At 56.3% G+C, this 23586-nt stretch overlaps 1 protein-coding gene across 1 annotated transcript in view; it reads left to right on the top strand.

The window, feature by feature from the left end:
* The first annotated feature begins 2089 nt into the window (after positions 1-2089).
* ANPEP (alanyl aminopeptidase, membrane) overlaps positions 2090-23586 on the top strand; it is a 28457-nt gene continuing 6960 nt past the window's right edge. Inside the window, exons 1-15 of the mRNA XM_003921617.4 lie at positions 2090-2157; positions 10913-11782; positions 12347-12489; positions 12596-12735; positions 13195-13321; positions 13405-13559; positions 13812-13925; positions 14018-14161; positions 14346-14411; positions 14548-14613; positions 16171-16343; positions 17284-17360; positions 18874-19007; positions 19117-19172; positions 21241-21388. Of these exons, the coding sequence (XP_003921666.1) occupies positions 11136-11782; positions 12347-12489; positions 12596-12735; positions 13195-13321; positions 13405-13559; positions 13812-13925; positions 14018-14161; positions 14346-14411; positions 14548-14613; positions 16171-16343; positions 17284-17360; positions 18874-19007; positions 19117-19172; positions 21241-21388 (2190 nt within the window). The 5' untranslated portion in view covers positions 2090-2157; positions 10913-11135. The remainder of the gene's footprint in view (positions 2158-10912; positions 11783-12346; positions 12490-12595; positions 12736-13194; positions 13322-13404; positions 13560-13811; positions 13926-14017; positions 14162-14345; positions 14412-14547; positions 14614-16170; positions 16344-17283; positions 17361-18873; positions 19008-19116; positions 19173-21240; positions 21389-23586) is intronic.

Below are 23586 nucleotides of genomic sequence, written 5' to 3'. Positions count from 1 at the left end.
TCACCTGAGGTCAGGAATTTGAGACCAGCCTGACCAGCATGGAGAAACCCTGTCTCTACTAAAAATCCCAAAATCAGCCAGGTGTGGTGGTACATGCCTGTAATCTGAGCTACTCAGCAGGCTGAGGCAGGAGAATGGCTTGACCTCGGAGGCAGAGGTTGCGATGAGCAGGGATCATGCCATTGCACTTCAGCCTAGACAACAAGAGCAAAACTCCATCTCAAAAAACAAAATTGAACAAAACCAACCAACCAAACAAAAATCCACAGCCAGTCACAAAGCAATCTATTTGGACCATGCAGTGTAAGGCTTTAACTGTCCCAAGAATTCCAATAGTGGACGAGTAAGAGCTTAAATTTGCTTCTAAATCTGAAATTCTGGAACTTAGCTTGAATATTGTGATAGGCATAATAGTATCTCCTCCTCAAAGATGCCCTGGTTCTAATGCCCAAAATCTGTGAATATGTTCTGCTGTCCCAGGAAAGGGAAATTACAGTTGCAGATGGAATTAAAGTGGCCACTCCATTGATTTAAGATAGAAAGATTACCGTGAATTATGTGGATAGACCCGGTGTAATCACAAAGGTGCTTACAAGTGGAAGCAAGAGGTAGAACAGTCGATGTTGGAGTGTAAGGTTGTGAGAGGCTGGCGGGCCACTGCTGGCTTTGAAGATGGATGGGGCAACCAGTCAAGGAATTGGGGGGCAGCTTCTGGAAGCCAGAGAAGCCAAAGAAGCAGGCTCCCTTCGAGCCTTGAACCTCAGAGAAGCCTGTATCCCTCAAACCCCTTGCTTTTAGTCCAGCGATACCCATTTTGGACTTCTGATTTTACGAAACGGTAAGATAGTAAATTTGCGTTGTTTTACGTTTGTGTTGCAGCAGCCACAGGGAATGAATACAAATATTGTCTGGTACAGCCCAGTAAAGCTGCCCAGAGACGGGGAGCCGCGCTGGTCATGGCTTCACACCCTGGCAAGGCTCCCGCGGCCGCACAACCTCTGCAAGCAGGATCAAGATGAGGTACGCAGGCCAGGTGCAGTGGCTCACGCCTGTAATCCCAGAACTTTGGGAGGGCAGATCACCTGAGGTCAGGGGTTTGAGACCAGCCCGGCCAACATGGTGAAAATCCGTCTCTACTAAAAATACAAAAATTAGCCGGGCGTGGTGGCGCGCACCTGTAATCCCAGCTACTGGGGAGGTTGAGACAGGAGAATCTCTTGAACCTGGGAGGCGAGGTTGCAGTGAACCGAGATCACACCACTGCACTGCAGCCTGGGCAACAGAGCAAGACTCCGTCTCAAAAAAACAAAAACAGCCGGGTGCGGTGACTCAAGCCTGTAATCCCAGCACTTTGGGAGGCCGAGGCGGGTGGATCACAAGGTCAAGATATCGAGACCAACCTGGTCAACATGGTGAAACCCCGTCTCTACTAAAAATACAAAAAATTAGCTGGGCATGGTGGCGTGTGCCTGTAATCCCAGCTACTCAGGAGGCCGAGGCAGGAGAATTGCCTGAACTCAGGAGGCGGAGGTTGCGGTGAGCCGAGATCGCGCCATTGCACTCCAGCCTGGGTAACAAGAGTGAAACTCTGTCTCAAAAAACAACAACAACAACAACAACAAAAAACAAAGACAAAAAAAGAAAAAGAGAAAAATGAGAAGCGCGTGCCCCCGCCTGCGGTGCTTTTTCGTAAGGTTCCTTGAGCCTTCTGAACAAGCCCGGGCACCAAGAAAGTTGAGCTGCGCCGTGGCGGGTCCGTTATCTGCACGGGATGCGCGGGCTTCCTCCCGGGACACCCAGGGCGCGGCTCCGAGTCCCCCGCACGGCAGATTCGGCCCAGATATGGCCGGGGGGTCCGGGGGCTGTGGAGCCCGGGATCCCGGCGGGGGCGGCAGAAACCCTTGCACATCCAGGACCGGGGGGGGAAGGTCCGGCCGTCGGAGCAGCCGCCTCCCCACCCCGGCCTGGGGGGCGCTCGGGAAGCCGCGGGAGGGGAGGAGCCAGGCGGAGCTGCGGGCTGGCGGCCCTCGGGGCTGAGTCAGGGGGAGCGGTGGTCGGGTCAGGTTACTTCCCTTTAAAAGGACGTGAGAGGAGGAGTCCGGTGCCGGCGGGGCAGCGACAGGCGGAAGCTCGGAGCCCGCCAGGGTCCAGCGCCAGGCAAGTGGGGCGGGAAGGACGGGCCACCGGCGGGTGGGGCGCGGGGCCGGTGGGGGCGCGGGAGTCGTTGGGGGCTGCGGGACCGGTGGGGACGCGGGGGCCGGTGGGGGCGCTGGAGCCTTTGGGGGTCTGCAGAGCCGGTGGGGGCCGCGGGTCGGGTTGGGGCGCGGGAGCAGGTGGGGGCTGTAGGGCCGGTGGGGGCACGGGAGCCGGTGGGGGCTACGGGGCCGGTGGGGGCGCGGGCACAGAGGGAGCTGCGAATGCGACGATCAGCGCGCGCGGAGCTGCAAGTCCGCGGCCGCGACGCCCCTCTTCCCGGATGGGTAAACTGAGGGCCGGGGAAAGCAAATATTTCTTTTGGCCGAGCTCCCGCTACGACCTCGCGGCCACGTGGGTCCCTAGCCGGCCTCGCGGGGATCGTTGCGGGGAGGGCAGCTAGGGAGGAGCCCCCAGCTGTGGAAGGGCCCGGGTGGGTCGGGCAGCCGGGAGCCTGGGGCTGGCGGACGGGGAGGGCGGCGGGTAGGTGAGGCGAGGCGGAGGCGGAGGCGAAGGCGGAGGCGAAGTCGAAGGCGAAGGGCGAGCCGGGCGGGCCTCGGGGGTCGCTGCGGTTCCGGAGGAGGCGGCGGCCGCGTGACCAAGGCTGGGCCCGGAGGCCCCTTCTTTACCCTCCGACTCCCTGCTTCGGTCTAAAGCCTCTGCCTCAGCCCTCCGTGAAGAGGAAGGGGAACCCCCAGGTGCTCCAGGCCATGTCCTCGCTCTCCCTCCTACAACCCGCCAGGGTGCGGGGACCGGTGAGGCCTGGGGGTTGTGGCGCTGACTCCATGCCCTCCCTGGGAACCACTGACACAGACCGAGGCCCGCTGCAATCCACTCTTGTTCTGGGAAGGGGTCCCCCAAACAGGGCCAACGGGGTCCTTTCCCCAAATGCCCCTGGAACCCCTAGCAGTGCGGTGGGCAGGGGCGGCCCAGGTGGGCTGCGTCCTGGGGTTTTGTGACCTGAGTCCCACTCCTCCCCACCTCAGCCTTGGACTGCCCGGGCCAGGCGGTGCGTGGGGGCGGTCAGAGCCCTGGTGTCAGGCAGCCCTGAGGTCTGATGTGGCTTCCTCCATGAGTCTCTAAACGCATGGGCCTTCCTGGCCTTAGTTAATCCACCTGTGAAGGGGAGGCTTGGACCACAGGGCCCCTCAACCCAGGTGTTTTGTGGTGGGAAGGTGGACGTGTGGGGTAGGGGTGGCCAGGAGGAAGTGGGGCAGCCTGTGTCCCACCAGAAGGCTGGCTGGCCCCACTGCGTGCGGTGGAGCTGGGGAGGGGAGAGAGTGGATTCCCCTCTCCCTGTGGGAGGGCGAGCTGGGCCCATGCTGGCCCTCATCCACTCTCGGCCACCTTCCTGTTGAGCCCTAGAGTCCGAGGCCACACTGTGAGGGCAGAGAGGCCACCCAGAGCGCTGGGGCGATTCACAGATGGGGAAACGGGCTCAGTGGCTCCTGGTGGCCCAGCCCCTGCCCTGCACTTCCTCCAGAGCCTTCTGGGGAGTGGGGTGCTAGCTCCTTAACCCTCAACAGCCTTTAAGCTAAGGCATCCAGCCCCATCCCTGTAAGAATTGTATGCTAGGCATTCTGAGAACACGATTGGGGTCCCCATGTCTGATGGGGCCAAGGCATTGGAACTGGGTTCAGTTCCCGCACTGTGGCTCTGGTGGGAGATCTGGGACCCTACACTGGGACTCCCTGACAGTCCTGGAGCAGTGTCATGGATGGTGTGTCAGTGCACACCAAGGCCCTGGGGTGCCCTCGTCCACCCCTAGCCTGGGCGCCACCCTGGGTGCCTGTCACTCCTGGCCCTACGGTGGTCCCAGTCATACCTTGGAGGAGGCAAGAGGCAGGTCCTCCACGAGCCTGTGTCTGGAAGCAGCCCCCAGCATTTCCTGGCTGACAAGAAGTCCTACTTCCGAGAACTACTCCCAGCCCCCAGCCCTGGTCTGGCCAACTGGGTGCGTGTCTCCTCCTGTGGTTCTTCAACTCCCCTGGGCACTGCCACAGTGGATGTCAGGGCAGTATGGGCGGACGTTTTTAGGAGGCATATGCAGTCGAGCTGTTGAACTTGCTTCGAACTAGCTGTGTGGTCTTGGGCAAATCACTTAGCCTTTCTGTGCCTCAGTGTCCTCATCTGCCTGGTGGAGCACACACTAGGTAAAACTGAGCACCCATTGTGTGAAACTGACCACCCACTATGTGAAACTGACCACCCACTATGTGCCCCACCAGGATAATCACTTCCATTTGGCAGATAGGAGTTACCAGCCAAGATGTGTGGCCCCACCCCACCCATCTGTATTTTCCCCACCTACAAGGGCCTCTGCTCCTTTCCCCCTGTATGCCTCGCATTGGGTCGAAGAGGCTGATGGGAGGCAACTTCCTACTGGGGCCTTCTGAGGTTCTTGCAGGAGGGGCAATGTCCAAGGCTCCCAGAGGAAGCACCCTGGGGTGATGCAGCTGTGGGTGGAGGCCTCAGAAGCCTGGGAGAAAGCCAGGAGCCTGCAGGGACAGTGTGTGCCCGGGCCCAGCCCCAGTCTTGTCCCTGTCATTCTCACTTACTGCTTCTTCAGAGCAGATGTTTGAGCCCCAGATTGTCCCTGAGCTCCCAGCCTGCCCAGCCTCACTGCATGGGATTGGGGGGGACCCACCCAAGGATCCCGTGATGGCGGATGGAGTCTGGATCACACAGCAGCTTACCTGGCCATAGGTGCTCAGCTCACCTGGCCACTGCCCCTCCCCAGCTCCTGGAGTCTTCCTATTGGAGTAGAAAGCATCTTGCACCCCACATCTGAGACCAAGCAGCCTTTTCTCACCCACAAGTGTGGGTATCTTCCACATTTGTGGCTGTGCCTGAGATACATTCTGGCATGAACATTGTCAACCTTCATGTTTTTTGGTTTTGGTTTTGGTTTTAGTTCAGAAGAACTTAGGTCTTCTGGACTAAAATATTAGTCAGGGAAGAAAAACATGAACCCACAGAAAGGCTGCTTTAGTTGAGGTGGGTTGAGGGCTCGGCTTCTACCCCATCAAGAAATTCACAGTGAAAGGAGTGTGTGCAGGCCCGGCACAGTGACTCATGCCTGTAATCCCAGCGCTTTGGGAGGCCGAGGCGGGCGGATCGCCTGTGGTCAGGAGTTCAAGATCAGCCTGGCCAACTTGGCGAAACCCTGTCTCTACTAAAAGTACAAAAATTAGCTGGGCGTGGTGGCAGGCACCTGTAATCCCAGCTGCTTCAGAGGCTAAAGCAGGAGAATCACTTGAACCCGGGAGGTGGAGGTTACAGTGAGCCGAGGTTGCACCACTGCACTCCAGCCTGGGTGACAAGAGCGAGACTCCATCTCAAAAAAAAAGAAAGGAATGTGCATTTTGCTCACCTGCAGAAAGGGCCCTCACCAGAGACAACCCGCAGTGCTGCCACCCCAAAAGTATACAGGATGGAGCAGCAGTTCCCAAAGTGGGTGCAGCTGGACAAGATGCTTTTAGGGGCTACCTAGATGAACAATTTTTAAACCAATAGCCGTGAATTGTTAATATAAATTAACACATCCAACCATGATTTTATTGCTCAGAAGGAGGCTAAGTAAAAAAGTGAATTGATTTGAAGAAAAACACGAAGTAAATAATCACAAAGGTGGATCCAGAGGTGGTTTGTGCATAGCCTAGAAGCCTAGGAAGGAGCATGGGATGTGGGAGTGGGGAACCAGTCCTGAGGATCAAGGCTCTGACATCCCATCCTTCACTGCTGTTTCACATTCTGGCATCGATGCCCCATTCCACAAGCACATGTTGCCCACCGGCTGTGTGCCAGGTGTGGATATGGCACACCTAGTGCTACCCCTCTAGTACGTGGAGGACTGCCTGGGGTCAGCACCACTGCCATGAGCCTCCAGGGCAGGTGGGCAGTGGGTGAGGCAAAGGCAGGAAGCTTTCCAGGCCCAGTGTGTGTCGGGAGGAAGGGAGAACGAGGGAGAGAAGAACGGGTTGGATTTGAACTAAGGGCACAGAGGTGACCAGGTATAGGCTGGTGGTGAGGCCCGAGAATCACTGGGGCTGCGTCACACAGGGCCTGTAGGTCGTGGCAAGGACTGTGGGTGTCATCATTCATTTAGCCAACACGTATTGGCCTTCTGCCTCGTGCTAGGCATGGAGGGGCATACGAAGCCACCAAGCCTTCCTTTGAGGTGCTCAGGTGTAGTGGCAGGCTTTTGAACACCTCAGTAGCTGTGTTTTTTTGGAAACAGTAGCTCTGTTGTCCAGGCTAGAGTGCAGTGGTGCAATCTCTGCTCACTGCAACCTCCACCTCCTGGGTTTGAGTGATTCTCTTGCCTCAGCCTCCTGAGTGGCTGGGACTGCAGGCATGTACCACCATGCCCGGCTAATTTTGTATTTTTATTAGAGATAGGGTTTCGCCATGTTGGTCAGGCAGGTCTTGAACTCCTAACCCCAAATGATCCCCTTGCCTCAGCCTCCCAAAGTTCTGGGATTACAGGCACGAGCAACCGCACCCAGCCTCAGTGGCATTTTCCTAAGTGCTGTGACAGAAGTGGGAACCGTAGACTAGGGAAGCACAGAGGGGAGGCAGGCTGCCGTGCATGACGAGGCAGTGACATTGAGCTGGGTTTTGAAGCATGGGTAGGAGTTTGACAAGAGAGAGGAAAGGCATTCCTGGCAATGGGAAGAGGATGATGAAAGGCACAGAGGTCTGAAAAAGCCCAGGTGATTGAAGGAGATGCTGGTAGCTGGGCAGCTGGAGCCTCAGTGGAAAAGATGACAGGCCAGAGGGTCAGGTTCACAGAAGGGATTGGGGCCTAAGCCAGAGTCCAGGTTTCATTCTGCAGGCAGTGAGGGGCTGGGCACCAGGGTTTTTTTGTTTTTATTTTTGTTTTTTTGGAGATGGAGTCTTGCTCTTGTTGCCCAGGCTGGTGTGCAATGGTGTGCTCTTGGCTCACTGCAACCTCTACTTCCTGGGTTCAAGCAATTCTCCTGCCTCAGCCTCCTGAGTAGCTGGGATTACAGGCATGGGATACAAGGATTACCACCACACCTGGGTAATATTTTTTTTGTTGTTTGGTATTTTTAGTAGAGATGGGGTTTTACCATGTTGGCCAGGCTGGTCTTGAACTCCTGACGTCAGGTGATCCACCCACCTCAGCCTCCCAAAGTGCTGGGATTTACAGGCGTGAGCCATCACGCCTGGCTCAGGTTTGAATGGGAGAGTCATATCTACACTCTTAGGAGGAGCCCTCTGCTGATGTGCTGGGTGGGACTGGGTGACAGGGGAGGGCAGCATAGCTGCCACTGCCCGATGGTGGAGGTGGCCAGGCCTGGGCTGAGATAGGGAGCTGGAGGAGGGAAGCTCTTTTGTGTGTTCCTGAAGGTGGGGGCTGCAGAGCATGACTGTCTGTGCCCCCAGCCTGAGCTGGCCTGGTGCCTAGAGTAGGGACCTCTCATAGGGCCAACTTTAGGTTGCCTGCTGCACCAGCTTAGAAGACCAGCAGCTTTGTCCAGAAGAGCAAAGATTCCAGCCAGCTGGGCCTATGGTCTGGATCCAAAGCAAACAGGAAGAGACCACGGTGGGCCAGGCAGGGCCTCTTTGTTTAGAAAAGGGATTAGGCCAGGCCGACTTGTGGGTCTTTCTGCCACAAAGGTGGGAGGGGACCGCAGGCTCAATCAGGGACATATCGAAAGTCCGCTTAGGGCAGGCATGGCACCCCAGTGCCAGCCTAGAGGGTGCTATAAAGATGGCCTCCCTTGGCAAATTCCACCGTGATGGGAAGAGACTGGCATCGTGTGCTGGGAGCCACTACTCCCTCCTGCCACACCCAAGCTGGAGCCCTCAAGACACTTGATTTCTCATGAATGCCCCTTGGGGCCATCACTCAAGCCTAATGGGGTGGCTGCTGGGCCCAGACCAAGGCCCCTTGGGGAAATACCGAAGGCTTAGAGCACCCTCAGTCTCAAAGGTGGGCACCCAGGACCCCCCACAAAGACCCTGTGCTCAGACTCTGGCCTCCACATCCCAGATGAGAGGTGGCAGTCATTCATCTTTTGCTTATGCCTGATTGAATTAATCCACATGTCCCTTCAATTCACACGTGCATTTATTTTACAAGCCTTCCTGCAAGCTCAGGGTGGCAGGGGAAGCAGACACGAGGCCCTCAGGGAGCAGGGCTGAGGGAGCAGGAAGGCATGCAGGCCCTGGCATGCTTAGGCCTGACACGAGTCCTGCCTGCCTGCTGTGCTTGGAGAGGGCTCAGAAAACGCAAAAGCACTTCTCCCGGGGCAGGTGTAGGGCAGGGACAAGCCAGGAGACACAGAAGGACTTTGGTAAGGAGTTTCTCCTGGGCTGACTCGTTCGTTCACTCACTCAGTCCTTCAAGCAGATGTGCGTTCACTCAACATCTCTGTATTGAGCACCTACTGTGTGCCAAGCCCCGTGCTAAGTGCTGGTGAGCCAAGGCAACCAAGGCCCTGCTCTCATTGGGCCTGCAGTCGAGGACCTGAGTGATCACCACATAAATGAAAGGGAAAGCTAAGGCCTGGCGCTGTGGCTCACGCCTGTAATCCCAGCACTTTGGGAGGCCGAGGCGGGTGGATCACAAGGTCAAGAGATCGAGACCATCCTGTTCAACATGGTGAAACCCCGTCTCTACTAAAAATACAAAAAATTAGCTGGGCATGGTGGTGCGTGCCTGTAATCCCAGCTACTTGGGAGGCTGAGGCGGGAGAATTGCCTGAACCCAGGAGGCGGAGGTTGCAGTGAGCCGAGATCGTGCCATTGCACTCCAGCCTGGGTAACAACAGAGAAACTCCGTCTCAAAAAAAAAAAAAAAAAAAAAAAAAAAAAAAAAAAAAAAGAAAGAAAGAAAGGGAAAGCTGAGCTGGGCTCTGGGACTTTGCAGAACAAGTTTGTGGAGCTGCTGGAGCTCACAGGAGCTTGACTCGGTCAGGAAGGTCAGGGTGGCTGCAGAAGACTTGTAGGATGGAGAGGAATTATTCAGGGCAATAGGGAAGAGAAGACCCAGGCAGAGGGAGCAGCATGTGCAAAGGCCCTGGGGCTTGATGAAAGCCAGAGTGGCTGGAGCACTGTGAGAGGGGAAGAGGCCAGGAAATAGGCAGGCTGACTGCACCTGGGCTTGTGGGTCCCTTTAGGTCTGGGCTGGGCTAGGCATGGTGGCTCACACCTGTAATCCCAGCACTATGAGAGACCGAGGCGAGTGGTCAAGAGTTCGAGACCTGTCTGGCCAATGTAGTAAAACCCTATCTCTACTAAAAATGCAAACCTGTTAGCCAAGTGTGGTTGCAGGTGCCTGTAATCCCAGCTTCTCGGGAGGCTGAGGCAGGAGAATCATTTGAACCTGGGAGGCGGAGGTTGCACTGAGCCGAGATTGTGCCATTACACTCCAGCCTGGGTGACAGAGCAAGACTCCATTTCAAAAAATAAAAAAATGGATTCTTCGAGTAAAAGGAAGGTTTTTTAGCAGTGGCATAAAATCCCATTTGTGTCGAGCAGGTTCAAGCAGGCCCGAGGAGAGGCAGGGAGTCCATAAGAGCGCTGCTGTGTCATATAAATGATGAGAACGGCTTCGGGCAAGTGCATCATGAGCTGGGACAATGCAGGGGAACTGGATGTGGACTGAGGTCAGACGGTGTCAATGTCTGAGAAACTGGGCTGGTGGGTGGGGACAGTGACAGTGAACATCATTTTCCTGTAAGGGTGTATTTTATTGAGTATGGTAAGTAATGTCTTCATTCCTACCAAGGATACCAAAAGGCAGTTGTTGAGCTTTGGGTACGAAAGAAGGGAATGATTTTTTTTTTTTTTTGAGGTGGAGTCTCACTCTTGTTGCCCAGGCTAGAGTGCAGTGGTACAATCTCAGTTCACTGCAACCTCTGCCTCCCAGGTTCAAGCAATTCTCCTGCCTCCTGAGTAGCTAGGATTACAGGCATGTGCCACCACACCCAGCTAATTTTGTATTTTTAGTAGAGACAAGGTTTCTCCATGTTGGTCAGGCTGGTCTTGAACTCCCAACCTCAGGTGATCTGCCCGCCTTGGCCTCCCAAAGTGCTGGGATTACAGGTGTGAGCCACCGTGCCCAGCCTTTGATTTTTTTTTTTTTAATCATTCTACAATTTGCTGTTTAATTTGTTTTCTCATTAAATCTGTTCAACAACCCTGGGAGGCAAAAACTGTTATTTATGAGGAGAAAGGTTCAGAAGGTAAAGTTACCTGCTCAAGGTCACAGCTGGAAAGAGGTAAAGCCTTTAACAGAAAAGCAAAACAACTCATTTCACTTTATTCCATGAACTGATAATGGAGGGAAAGATATTTGGCAAGAAGGGGCAGCTAGGGGAACCTGCAGGAACTCCCTGCTCTGGAAGAATGCAAGGGAGGCTGGGACCTTGTCAGCGAGGAGCCCCTGGCATCCTTCCAGAGATGCAACTGAAGGAGTGACCCCAGTGTGTTCTTGACAGGAGCCGGGAACTGCCCTCACGCTTCTCTGTGCACTTCCCACCTCTTGCCTGGAGGAAGTCCTTTCTTGACTCTAACCTCAGTCCCGATGCTGTCCCACCTGCTCAGCTCTCAGGCAGATTAGTGCAATGCCACCTGGCTGCCTGCTCTGCCCGCTGGGCCTGCAGCCCACAGCCTGCCCTTCAGCCCTTGGGCCTGCTCCCGGGCTGCGCGCAGCCTGTAACCAGACACTGTTTGTTTCCAGCAGGCACCCTGAGCCCAGCTCCACTCGCTGTTCCTGGATTGCTCCAGAGCCGCAGGCAGAGCGCGCCCCTGATCAGTCGATTGACCTTCGGCTGTTGGAGCCTGGTTAATTTTTGCCCTATCTGCCTGCTGTGGGGCTCCTCCCCGTTGGGAATATAAGCCCAGCCCGGGGCTGCTCCGTTCTCTGCCTGGCCTGAGGCTGCCTGAGCCGCCTCCCCACCTTCACCATGGCCAAGGGCTTCTACATTTCCAAGTCCCTGGGTATCGGGGGAATCATCCTGGGCGTGGCAGCCCTGTGCACCATCATCGCACTGTCGGTGGTGTATGCCCAGGAGAAGAACAAGAACGCCGAGAGCTCCCTCGGGGCTGCCACCACCACTACATCCGCCTCAGGCACCACCACCACTACATCCGCCTCAGGCGCCACCACCACATCCACCTCAGCCACCACCTTGGACCAAAGCAAACCGTGGAACCGTTACCGCCTCCCCAACACACTGAAACCCGATTCCTACCAGGTGACGCTGCAACCCTTCCTCACCCCCAATGACCAGGGCCTGTATGTCTTCAATGGCTCTAGCACCGTCCGTTTCACCTGCGTGGTAGCCACCGACGTCATCATCATCCACAGCAAGAAGCTCAACTACACTCTCTTCGAGGGGCACCGGGTGGTCCTGCGTGGTGTGGGAGGCTCCCAAGCCCCCGACATCGAGAGGACCGAGCTGGTGGAGCCCACCGAGTACCTGGTGGTCCACCTCAAGAGCTCCCTGGTGAAGGACAGCCAGTATGAGATGAGCAGCACGTTCGTGGGGGAGCTGGCTGATGACCTGGCAGGCTTCTACCGAAGCGAGTACATGGATGGCAATGTCAAAAAGTGAGTTCTGGCTGGGGCTACCCAGAGGGGTGGGTCTGAGGAGGCAAGGCCAGGCTGAATTCTGGGGGCCAGGGAAGTGCGTAGCTTGCCTGACTTTGAACCCTGTGGAGCTGGAGGCAGGCCCATCACTTCACCTCCAGCTGCTGGCAGAGCCACTGCCAACACTCCAAACTGGGAGGGCTTCCCCACCCCACAGCAGGGAGCTGGGGATGAAGCACAAAGTGTCCCTTGGACAGGCAGGAAAACTGAGGCTCAGAGGAGAGAAACCCCTGAGGTCCCTGAGAGCCTGTTGATTTACCAAGTCCAGAAGGAGCCCCAGCCTCCCCTAGTCAGCTGGCCTGGCAGGTGGAGGGTGGAGGGGTTAGGAGGGGTTAGTCAGGTTAGGAGGGGTTAGTCAGCTAGGAGGGGTTAGTCAGTTAGGAGGGGTTAGCTGGCCTGGTGGTGGAGGGAGGAGGGGTTAGGCTGGAGCAGCCATCCGTGGACCCCTTTCCCTGCATGCCCAGGAGCATCCTTAGTGCCCCCCAACCAGCCCTGGCATATCCTCTAACTTCCTGGTTGGGGCAGGGTGGTGGCCACGACGCAGATGCAGGCCGCGGACGCCAGGAAGTCCTTCCCATGCTTTGATGAGCCAGCCATGAAGGCTGAGTTCAACATCACACTCATCCACCCCAGTAACCTCACGGCTCTGTCCAACATGCTTCCTAAAGGTGAGCGGGCCCTGCCTGGGGCCACATGGCAGGGGGCCAGGCACCCTGGGGCTGGCGTGCGGGGAAGGAGGCTGTGTTCTCACACGCTTACACGCTCCCTGCCCAGGTCCCAGCATCCCACTTCCAGAAGACCTCAACTGGGTGGTCACCGAGTTCTACCCCACACCCAAGATGTCCACGTACCTGCTGGCCTTTATCATCAGCGAGTTCACCTACGTGGATAAGCAGGCCTCCAACGGCGTCTTGGTATGAGGCTGGCCCATCTCTCCTTCCCCCTGGCTGGCGCTGGCATGAGGGCTCTTCCCGTTCTCCTCACCCCTGTACCAGCTTCGGAATCATTAGGCCGGGGTTTGAATCCCAGCTCTGAGTGATTTCAGGCCAGGGCCTTAAGTTCTCTGGTTCTCCGTTTCTGCACCTGAAAAATGAAAACAATGGTTTCTCCTCATGAAGGGAGTTCCTGACGGACCGGTGCCAGACGGACGGTGGCTATGCCGACTGTCATTCTCCAAAGGCCCTTCTCTAGGACCCACAGCCTCCAGAGCCCCCTAGCGTTCCCCTCTGCTGACAGGCCTCTGGGATTAGCTTGGTTGGCCCCCAGCCCTGGCCCATCGGGGATCCCCCCAGGCCAATGTGCGCTGGGACTCAGCGCACCTGCCCCAGGATAGAACAGGGGCCCCTGGCCCACATCTTCCTCATACCTTGCAGATCCGGATCTGGGCCCGGCCCAGTGCCATTTTGGCAGGCCACGGCGATTATGCCCTCAACGTGACAGGCCCCATCCTTAACTTCTTTGCCAGTCATTACAACACATCCTACCCACTCCCAAAATCAGGTGAGTGGGGGTCGTTGAGGTGGGAGGCAGTGGGCAGAGCTGCACTCCCGGAGGCCACCCTGCCAATGGCCTCACCTCCCCAGACCAGATCGGCCTGCCTGACTTCAATGCTGGCGCCATGGAGAACTGGGGGCTGGTGACCTACCGGGAGAACTCCCTGCTGTTCGACCCCCTGTCCTCCTCCAGCAGCAACAAGGAGCGGGTGGTCACTGTGATCGCTCACGAGCTGGCCCACCAGGTAGCCCCCCATCTTGGGGGTTGCAGAGAAGGAAATGGGGCTCCGGGAGGAGATGGGCATGTCCAGGCTCCACCCCAGGCTGCTAAGAAGGGAGGAGGGTGCCGCCTGGCAGGGCAGCGGGAAGGGGTCACGATGATGTTGGTGAAGTCCCTGCTGTGCCTGGCAGGCAGCCGGCCCTGGGGGGGAGTTGTTCTGGGACCCTCAGTGCCCGGCTCAGGCGTGGCTTGCCCAGCTGACCCCTCCCCTCCACAGTGGTTCGGGAACCTGGTGACCGTGGAGTGGTGGAATGACCTGTGGCTGAATGAGGGCTTTGCCTCCTACGTGGAGTACCTGGGAGCTGACTATGCAGAGCCCAGCTGGAACCTGGTGAGCCAGCTGCCCTGGAGGCTGGTGCGGTGGGGGGCGGGTGTGGAGGGAGACCTGGGCCACCGTTCCTGATGGCCCTGAGGAATTTGCAGAAAGATCTCATGGTGCTGAACGACGTGTATCGCGTGATGGCCGTGGATGCCCTGGTCTCCTCCCACCCGCTGTCCACTCCCGCCTCGGAGGTCAGCACGCCGGCTCAGATCAGCGAGCAGTTTGACTCCATCGCCTACAGCAAGGTGCAGTGCGCTCCTCCTGGGGGCTGGCAGGGGTGCCAGGGTAATGGATGCACCCAAATCTCCCACATCACTACTAAAGATTTGTGAGGACTTGGCCCGCAAGGGCTGAAGCCAGGGTCTGGGGGCACAGGGCCCTGCTGGCTCGGCACAGCCTCTGACCGCCCCCTCGCCCCTGCCCCTCCAGGGCGCCGCAGTCCTCAGGATGCTCTCCAGCTTCCTGTCCGAGGATGTGTTCAAGCAGGGGCTGGCGGTGAGTACCAGGCCCTGGGCCAGCCATGGAGGTGGGTCTCCTTCTACCTCTGCCCTTGCCCCAGACCTCAGCCCACCACAGAGGGGGAGCCTGGGGGGGTCCAGCTGTGCCCTCACCGTGTCCCGTCTTTCCACAGTCCTATCTGCACACCTTTGCCTACAGTAACACCATCTACCGGGACCTGTGGGATCACCTGCAGGAGGTCAGTGGAAGCCGGCCCCTCCTTGGCCACCCTGTTGGGGTCTTGAGGCACTGAGCGTGCCTGGGGGCAGCACGTGTACAGGACAGTGTGTCCAGCTCTGCTGCTGGCCAGCCCTGTGTGCAGATGGAGCCTCGCTGCTCCTCCCCACAGTGGGTGCCAGGGTGGCTCCTCGCAGGAGGTATCTGAGGGAGGCTGTGGCCCAGGCCCTGGCCGGCAGCCAACCTCAAGCCACAGCGGGCTCCTTGATGGGAGCTGTGGAAAGAGTCCTCATGGTTCCCAAGTCCAAACCAGCCTCTGCCTGGAACTCGGGAGCTGGGCATTCAACCTTCACCCCCTCCTTGGCTGTCCTGTGCCCTCTCCTGGTGCCTCCCAGGTGCGTCTCTGCACACAGCTCCACCCTCAGCCGGAACTCTGCCCTCTGCCCCGCCTTGAGTTCCTCCGTCAGTTGCACAGCCCCTGTTTGTGGGGCAACCCCCGAGACTGCCCACACCCTCCTGCCTTCCTCTCCCGGGGTTGGAGTCCACCTGCTCTCCCTCCTGCCCCCATCAGCTCCACTCCCTGACAGCTGTCCCACGCCTTCCCTGCAGCCCTGCCCAAAGCCAGCCTCTTCAGGCAGAGGACATGTTCTCCTCACCAACAGCCCCTGCAGAGTCCTGGGCCCCACATTCCTATCCAGCTTCTCCCCCACTGTAGCTGCTGTGCTTCCAGTCCCAGGCCAGTCTCCCAGGGAGGCAAGACCCAGGAGCTTGTCAGAGTCACAGCTGGGCTCCAGGTCCCTGCTGGGCAATTTCCAACCCCCCCCATCCCACCCCGGGAGGCTGCTGACAAGATAACACTGTCATTGCCTGGGTCCCTCCCTCTACCTTCCTTGCCCTGCCCCAGCTTCCCTTCTGTGTCCCCTCTGAAGCCAAGCTCTCCCCCAGCCCTCCCTTCCCCACGTTCCCGAGCCTCTCCTCCCACTGCCCCCAGCCGTTTTCTCCCCACAAGCTCTTCTGCCCTCTTTGTGGTCCTGTTCTTCAGTTATTAACAAATGATGTTGGCTTTCTGCTGTGATGACAAAGGCAAGGCAGGTTCGTGAGAAAAGATCCAAAAAGACAGCAGCAGTGCCCCGGAGCCCCGCCCCACACCCAGACACAGCGCGTCTCCCTCGTGCAACTCCCAGCCCCGTCCCCTGCCCCTGCCTGTGACACCCGCACACTGGCTTTCTGTCACTTCTGTCTCTTCTTCCCTGTCATCCTCCCAGTTTGTTCAGGAAGGGCCATGGGCATCCTGGGCACCCCCTCCCTGACACATACACCTCAGAGTGAACCACAGAATGGGGGCTGTGTGTGGATTTGCTGGGAAGTTCTCCAGCTTGTCTAGCATGGAGCAGCCGAGGAGAGGCAGAGCCAGACGGGACCCTGGCTCCCGGCTTCCAGCCCTGCGCTCTTCCCAGGCCTCCTGTACAAGCGGCCCTGCCTGCCGGGGTCGAGGCGAGAGTCTGCAGAGGCTGCCCTGGATGGCAGGGACTGGAGGGTGGCAGCCGCTGATGGCCACATCCTCTCGCTCCTCCCACAGGCTGTGAACAACCGGTCCGTCCAGCTCCCCACCAACGTGAGCAGCATCATGGACCGCTGGACTCTGCAGATGGGCTTCCCACTCATCACGGTGAACACCGGCACCGGGGCCATTTCCCAGGAGCACTTCCTCCTTGACCCGGATTCCACCGTCACCCGCCCCTCGGATTTCAAGTGAGCAGACGCGGCCCTGAGGCCTGGTCAGGGTGGGTGGGTGGAGAGCGGTTGCTAAGGAACTATCGTAGGACTGGCTTCCTGTGGGCCCAGCCCCAGCCACTATAGACAGGCCTCCCTCCAGCCCCACCACTGTAGACACGCCCTCCCTCCGTCTCCAGCCACTGTAGACACGCCCTCCCTCCAGCCCCAGCCACTATAGACAGGTCTCCCTCCATCCCCAGCCACTGTAGACAGGCCTCCCTCCAGCCCCACCACTGTAGACACGCCCTCCCTCCGTCTCCAGCCACTGTAGACACGCCCTCCCTCCAGCCCCAGCCACTATAGACAGGTCTCCCTCCATCCCCAGCCACTGTAGACAGGCCTCCCTCCAGCCCCACCACTGTAGACACGCCCTCCCTCCGTCTCCAGCCACTGCAGACACGCCCTCCCTCCAGCCCCAGTCACTGTAGACACGCCCTCCCTGGGTCCCCAGCCACTGCAGACACGCCCTCCCTCCAGCCCCAGCCACTATAGACACGCCCTCTCTCCAGCCCCAGTCACTGCAGACACGCCCTCCCTCCAGCCCCAGTCACTGCAGACACGCCCTCCCTCCAGCCCTAGCCACTGTAGACACGCCCTCCCTCCATCCCTAGCCACTGTAGACACTCCCTCCCTCCAGCCCCAGCCACTGCAGACACGCCCTCCCTCCAGCCCCAGCCATTGTACACATGCCCTCCCTCCATCCCCAGCCACTGTACACACGCCCTCCCTCCATCCACAGCCATAGTAGACACACTTTCCCTCCAGCCACTGTAGACACACCTTCCCTCCAGCCCCAGTAGACCAGGGGTGCTCGGCTCCAGAGTTGAGCAGAAGCTGGGAGCCTGGGCAGCTGCTCCTCCCCGGCAGTGGTCACACTGCCGTCTCTCACCACCTCTGTCTGGGTCTTTAATTTCAGCTACCAGTGGATTGTGCCCATCACGTCCATCCGAAATGGCACACAGCAGGCGGACTACTGGCTGACGGAGGCACAAGGTAATCCAGCCCTGCCCCTGTGGGCAGCAGCCCCCACGCCATACTCCTAGCTCCTGGCCCATGTTCTGAGGGCTGTGATGAGCTATTCCCTTTCATTCAGCAAACAGAATTGACTTACTTGGTTCCAATCTCCACTTTGCTGCTACCTGTCTGTGTGACTGTGGGCAAGTTACCATCCCTCTCTGGTCCCTAGTTCCTCATCTATAAAATGAGGCTAAGAACAATACTCCATTGGTTATGTGAGGATTAAAGGAGAGAATCCTAAGCCAGCCATGGTGGCTCATGCCTGTAATCCCAGCACTTTGGGAGGCTGAGGTGGGTAGGTCACCTGAGGTTGGGAGTTCAAGACCATCCTGATCAATAAGGAGAAACCACGTCTCTACTAAAAATACAAAATTAACCGAGTGAGGTGGTGCATGCCTGTAGTCCCAGCTATTCAGGAGGCTAAGGCAAGAGAATCGCCTGAAACTGGGAAGCAGAGGTCACAGTGAGATGAGAGTGTGCCATCGCAGTCCAGCCTGGGCAATAAGTGCTTGAAGTAGTGCCTGGCACATGGTTTGAGCCCTACTCAGCCAGGCACTGAGGAAGTGAAGGTCAAGGCATGTCGTCCTTTGCCTTGGTCAAGGCTACAGATGAAGGAAGGCAAGAAGTTGGAAGCATTCTAGTGCTGTGCTGGGTGGTTTCAGGCTATATGGTTGGGGCTAGTGAGGTATGGGGACATGGAGCTGGGAATAAGGGAGATTCAAGTTCTTGGAGAAGTCAGGGAAGGCTTCCTGGAGGAGGTGAGCTGAATTTTAGAGGAAGAGTAGGAGTCAGGCAGTCTAATGTAGCAAAGAAAAGAATTACAGGCAGAGAAAATAGCAAGTGCCAGGGTTAAAGGCCGGAGAGAGTGGGGACTGAGTGTGGCTAGGGCAGAGGTGTGCCCAAGAGATAAAGCTGGTCCCCAAGTGTCCCATGGGGTGCAGCAGACAGTGGCTGGGACAGGTAGGAAATGAACAAGCTATTGGCCCTGACCTCTGGCTGCTGAAACAAAGTATGGGAGGAGCGAGGGAGGAGGGGGAGACACAGGGAGGAGGGGGAACCATGGGGAGGAGGGGACACTAAGCCTCAGGGTGAGACAGCAGCACTGGGGGTGGGGGGCTGGGTGAATGGAAGGGGAAGGGGGAGGAGGAGCTTCCTGCAGTTCCCACATGGGTGACAGGTGTGGTAGAGTGAGGAGAAGGAACGGCCTGGGTTGCTGGGTGTGGGTGGCCCTGCAGCTGGCCTGGCTGTGCAGAGCCTGGGGAATCAGGGCAGGCACTGAGGTTCGGGGTGCAGGCCATCCTCATGGGCTCATGGTCTGTGAGGCTGCTGGTGGCCCAGTCCTTCACCCCTACTTTCTCCCTCTTAGCGTCACCCCAGAAGCTTGAGGGTGCGCTGGTTCCAGGCTGCAGGGGCAGCTGCTCTTGCAAGAGGTCTGGGGTCAGCCCATGGCCTCTGAGCAGCCCTGCCCAGGTCTCGTCCCTCCCCACAGAAAACAACGGGCTCTTCAGAACGTCAGGTGATGAGTGGGTCCTGCTGAACCTTAACGTGACGGGCTATTACCGGGTGAACTACGACGAGGACAACTGGAGGAAGATTCAGACTCAGCTGCAGACAGACCGGTCGGTGGGTGTCCGCCACCCCTCGCCCTGCCCCCCGCCCCAGGACAGGCACCAGACTGCAAGCCCTGCCACCACAGCCAACCTGTGGTCACATGCTGTGCTTCACATTCTAGGTCATCCCTGTCATCAATCGGGCGCAGATCATCAATGACGCCTTCAACCTGGCCAGGTGAGTGCTCCCCTTCCTGGCTCAGCCACAGAAGCCTCGTGACTTCAGCAAGTCTGAGGCCATGATGAGGCTCCCGCTCTTCCTGCCCCTCCCACGTGCCAGGTGCTCCACAGTGAGCTCCTGTGCTCCTGGGATGTCCCTCCCCAGGTCCCCACACACCTATTTCACAGATGAGGAGGCAGCATAGATACTCTGGAGAGGGTGGGAGGGAGGCAGCATGGATGCACGTCTAGACAGGGCGGGAGGGAGGCAGCATGGATACTCTGGAGAGGGCGGGAGGGAGGCAGCATGGATAGTCTAGACAGGGCGGGAGGGAGCCCACCTTGCCTGAAGTCACACAGGAGCCCATGATAGCCAGACAGAGGCTTGTCCACCCCCAAAACGACAGTCTATCTGCTCTACAGCACCAAGCATTTTTTTTTTTTTTTTTTTTTGAGATGGAGTCTTGCTCTTGTTGCCCAGGCTGGAGTGCAATGGCCCAATCTCAGCTCAGTGCAGCCTTATCCTCCCAGGTTCAAGCGATTCTCTGCCTCTGCCTCCTGAGTAACTGGGACTACAGGCATCCACCACCACGCCTGGCTAATTTTTGTATTTTCAGTAGAGATGGGGGTTTTGCCATGTTGGCCAGGCTGGTCTCAAACTCCTGGCCTCAAGTGATTTGCTTGCCTTGGTCTCCCAAAGTGCTGGGATTACAGGTGTGAGCCATCATGCCCAGCTCCTCTTTTTTTTCTTTTGAGACAGAATATCACTCTCACTCAGCTGGAGTGCAGTGGTGTGATCTTGGCTCACTGCAACCTCCACGTCCCAAGGTTCAAGAGATTCTCCTGCCTCAGCCTCCCAAGTAGCTAGGATTACAGGCGTGCACCACCATACCCAGCTAATTTTTGTGTTTTTAGTAGAAACGGGTTTCCCCCATGTTGGCCAGGCTGGTCTCGAACTCCCGACCTCAAGTGATCTGCCTTTGTCGACCTCCCAAAGTGCTGGGATTATAGGTGTGAGCCACCACACCCAGCCATAGCCCCCCTTTTTTTTTGAGACGTAGTCTGGCTCTCTTGCCCAGGCTGGAGTGCAGTGGCCTAATCTTGGTTCATTACAACCTCCACTTCCTGGGTTCAAGTGATTTTCCCTTCTCATCCTCCTGAATAGCTGGATTACAGGCATGTGCCCACCTAATTTTTGTATTTTTAGTGGAGATGGGATTTCACCATGTTGGCAAGGCTGGTCTTGAACTCCTGACCTCAAGTGATCCCCCTGCCTCAGCCTCCCAAAGTGCTGGAATTATAAGTGTGAGCCACCGCTCCCGGCTGCACCAAGCTTTTCCTAAAGGCTGACTGTGGCAGGCTACTGTGCTAGGTGCCAAAACTCTGGTCTAGACAAGGCAAGAGGGAGGCAGCACGGATACTCTGGAGAGGGCAGGAGGGAGGCAGCATGGATAGTCTAGACAGGGCGGGAGGGAGGCAGCATGGATACTCTGGACAGGGCAGGAGGGAGGCAGTGTGGATACTCTGGAGAGGGCGGGAGGGGGGCAGCGTGGATAGTCTGGAGTGGGCGGGAGGGAGGCAGCGTGGATAAACAGGCACTTGTTGAGCACCTACTCTGTTTGGGGTGAGGCGCTCTAAGGTCATGGACATGAGTGGTGTCACAATATACAAGGACATTTGGTGTACAGAAGGTAGGGGGAAGAGGAGGAAGAAAGGTCTCCGGTGCCCAGAAAGTCAGAAGAGGCAACAGAGTTCAGGACACGGGCTTCTTACTCTTTCGAATCTCAACTCTGTCTCTTGTGAAGTGTGTGACCTTGGGCAAGGCAGTTCACTTCTCTGAGCCTCAGTTTCCTCATCTGTAAAATGGGGATAATAAGCAAGGGAGTGGGACTGGCAGTGGGGGAGGGCAGGGCCTCGTTTGTGGCACCATCCAGCAGCCGTGTAGCTCCTTTTTCATGGAAATGCCTGAGCTGGCTCAGTTGGGATTCTGGGACCTCAATGGACACAGGGGCCAAAGGGTGCAGAGCATCTTTGAGGGCCTGGGCTGGGTGTGGGTGCTTTACTCAGGACCCTCTATTTGTTCCCAGTGCTCATAAGGTCCCTGTCACTCTGGCACTGAACAACACCCTCTTCCTGATCGATGAGACAGAGTACATGCCCTGGGAGGCCGCCCTGAGCAGCCTGAGCTACTTCAAGCTCATGTTCGACCGCTCTGAGGTCTACGGGCCCATGAAGGTATGGAGGCGCATGTCAGGGTTCAAGAACCAGTGCCTGAAAGTGCACTGTGAGGAAGTTAATAGATGGTTGCCTGTTGGGACTCCTGGTCAGGGAACCTTCTAAAGCAAAACAAAAAAACAATAAAAAAAGAAAGATCACCTGGTCAGGTTCTCTCCTGAGCATGCAGGTGAAAGAGTGAGAGGGAGGGACATCAAGGTGAGAAGCAGACACTGAGGAGGTGAGGAGGCTGTGTGGAGCAAAAAAATAAAGGTCGCTGAGACTTCAGCAAAGTTTGTTGATTTGAAAAATGGGGAATTAATGCTTTCAGAAGACACAGAAAAGGCCACCATGCTGAGGGCCGGAAGAACTGTCTTTTGCCAGCTGTGTGGCCTTGGGCAACACTTTCTCAGGCCCAGTTAACTCCTCTGTAAGATGGACAGGCCTCTACCTGCCTACCCAGCCCACCTGCGCTGTGAGGGAGATATGGGTATTGGCAGCTTTGAAGTATTTTAATGCTGAGCATAGGGGCCTATTTGAGGGCAGATGCTCCCACTTGAGAGACCAAAAGGAAACTTGAGCTTATTCTGGATGAATAAGCTACACCCATAGGATGCTCACTGTAGCAGTTTGTGAAAGGCAAAACAAAACACAAATACTTAAGTGTCTGAAGGTTGAGGATTCGTTAAACTGTAGACTATCCATTTGAGGGTGTAACATATAGTCATTAGATCATGGTTGAAGAGATCTTTTTTCATTAAAAAAAAGTTTAATTATCTATTAATATCCATTATGGTAAATGAGATATTTTGGTAAATAAAGTTTCAACCCTCTTACCTGCCTACCCCACATCTCCCCATCTTCCTACTATAGTTAAATCATAATATTTAGTCAAATCAGTATTAAGCATTTGCTTTATTATGTTTATCTAAATAGTATTCTCAGCTGAGCCATGTAGAGTACTATGTTTATATTTCCTTTTTTGTACACAGTTACAAATGTATCACACAATAGGTCAAAGTTTGTTTGTTTGTTTGTTTAGAGATAGGGTCTCACTCTGTTGCCCAAGCTGGAGTGCAGTGGTGCAATCACACTTCACTGCAGCCTCAAATACCTAGGCTCAAGGGATTCTCCTGCCTCAGTCTCTCTAGTAGCTGTGCACTACTATGCCTGGCTATTTTTTAAATTTTTGATTTTTTATAGAGATGGGATCTTTCTATATTGGCCAGGACGGTCTGGGACACCTGGCTTCCAGGGTCTGATGTTCCAGGAACATCAAGTAATCCTCCCACCTTGGCCTCCCAAAGTGCGAGGATTACAGGTGTGAGCCATCACACCCAGCCCAATTTTGCTTTTTTTTTTTTTTTTTTTTTGCTAGAGACATCCCCTCCCGGAGCCCTCTTCTGCCTCCTCTCTTCCAGAGCTGCCATGTGGCTTCCATGCTTGGAGGTGCCATCTTCTCCTGTGTCTCCTGTGTCTCACAGATTCTTTCTTGATTTTTTTTTTTCCCCTCTCATAGGGGAGTACATCTTCCAGGAGTTTTTGAGAAAGGGTCCATGAGAGGTGGATTTTCTGGGGTAGATCATCTGAAATATCTGTATTCCATTCTCACACTGGATTGAGCGTTCAGCTGGGTTTAGAAGTTTCGAGGTGGGAAATTATTCCACCAAATGTTTAAGGTCTTGCTCCACTGATATCAGGCTTGTCCTGTTGCTGATGAGACGTCCAGAGCCATTCTCATTTCTAGTTACTTGAATGTGACCAGTTTTCCTCCTGGAAACTTTTGGAAGCTTCTCTCAGTCCCGGTAGGCCTGAGTTTGGGCCTCTTCTCCTCCATCTACATTTTCCAATCCGGACTGCCATTCACATCCTCTAGTATTGGAACATTTTGTATTGCTTCTTTTTTTTTCTTTTTATGGACGGGGTTTCCCCATGTTGGCCAGGCTGGTCTCGAACTCCTGACCTCAAGCAATCCACTCACCTCGGCCTGTATTTGCTTCTTTTTTTTTTTTTTTTGAGACGGAGTTTCGCTCTTGTTGCCCAGGCTGGAGTGCAATGGCGCGATCTCGGCTCACCGCAACCTCCTGGGTTCAGGCAATTCTCCTGCCTCAGCCTCCTGAGTAGCTGGGATTACAGGCACACGTCACCATGCCCAGCTAATTTTTAGTATTTTTAGTAGAGACGGGGTTTCACCATGTTGACCAGGATGGTCTTGATCT

This window comes from Saimiri boliviensis, chromosome 5 (assembly GCF_048565385.1).
Source record: "Saimiri boliviensis isolate mSaiBol1 chromosome 5, mSaiBol1.pri, whole genome shotgun sequence".
Lineage (NCBI taxonomy): Eukaryota > Metazoa > Chordata > Mammalia > Primates > Cebidae > Saimiri > Saimiri boliviensis.
The sequence above is the reverse complement of the archived record's forward strand: the minus strand, read 5'-3'. Positions and strand labels throughout refer to the sequence as shown.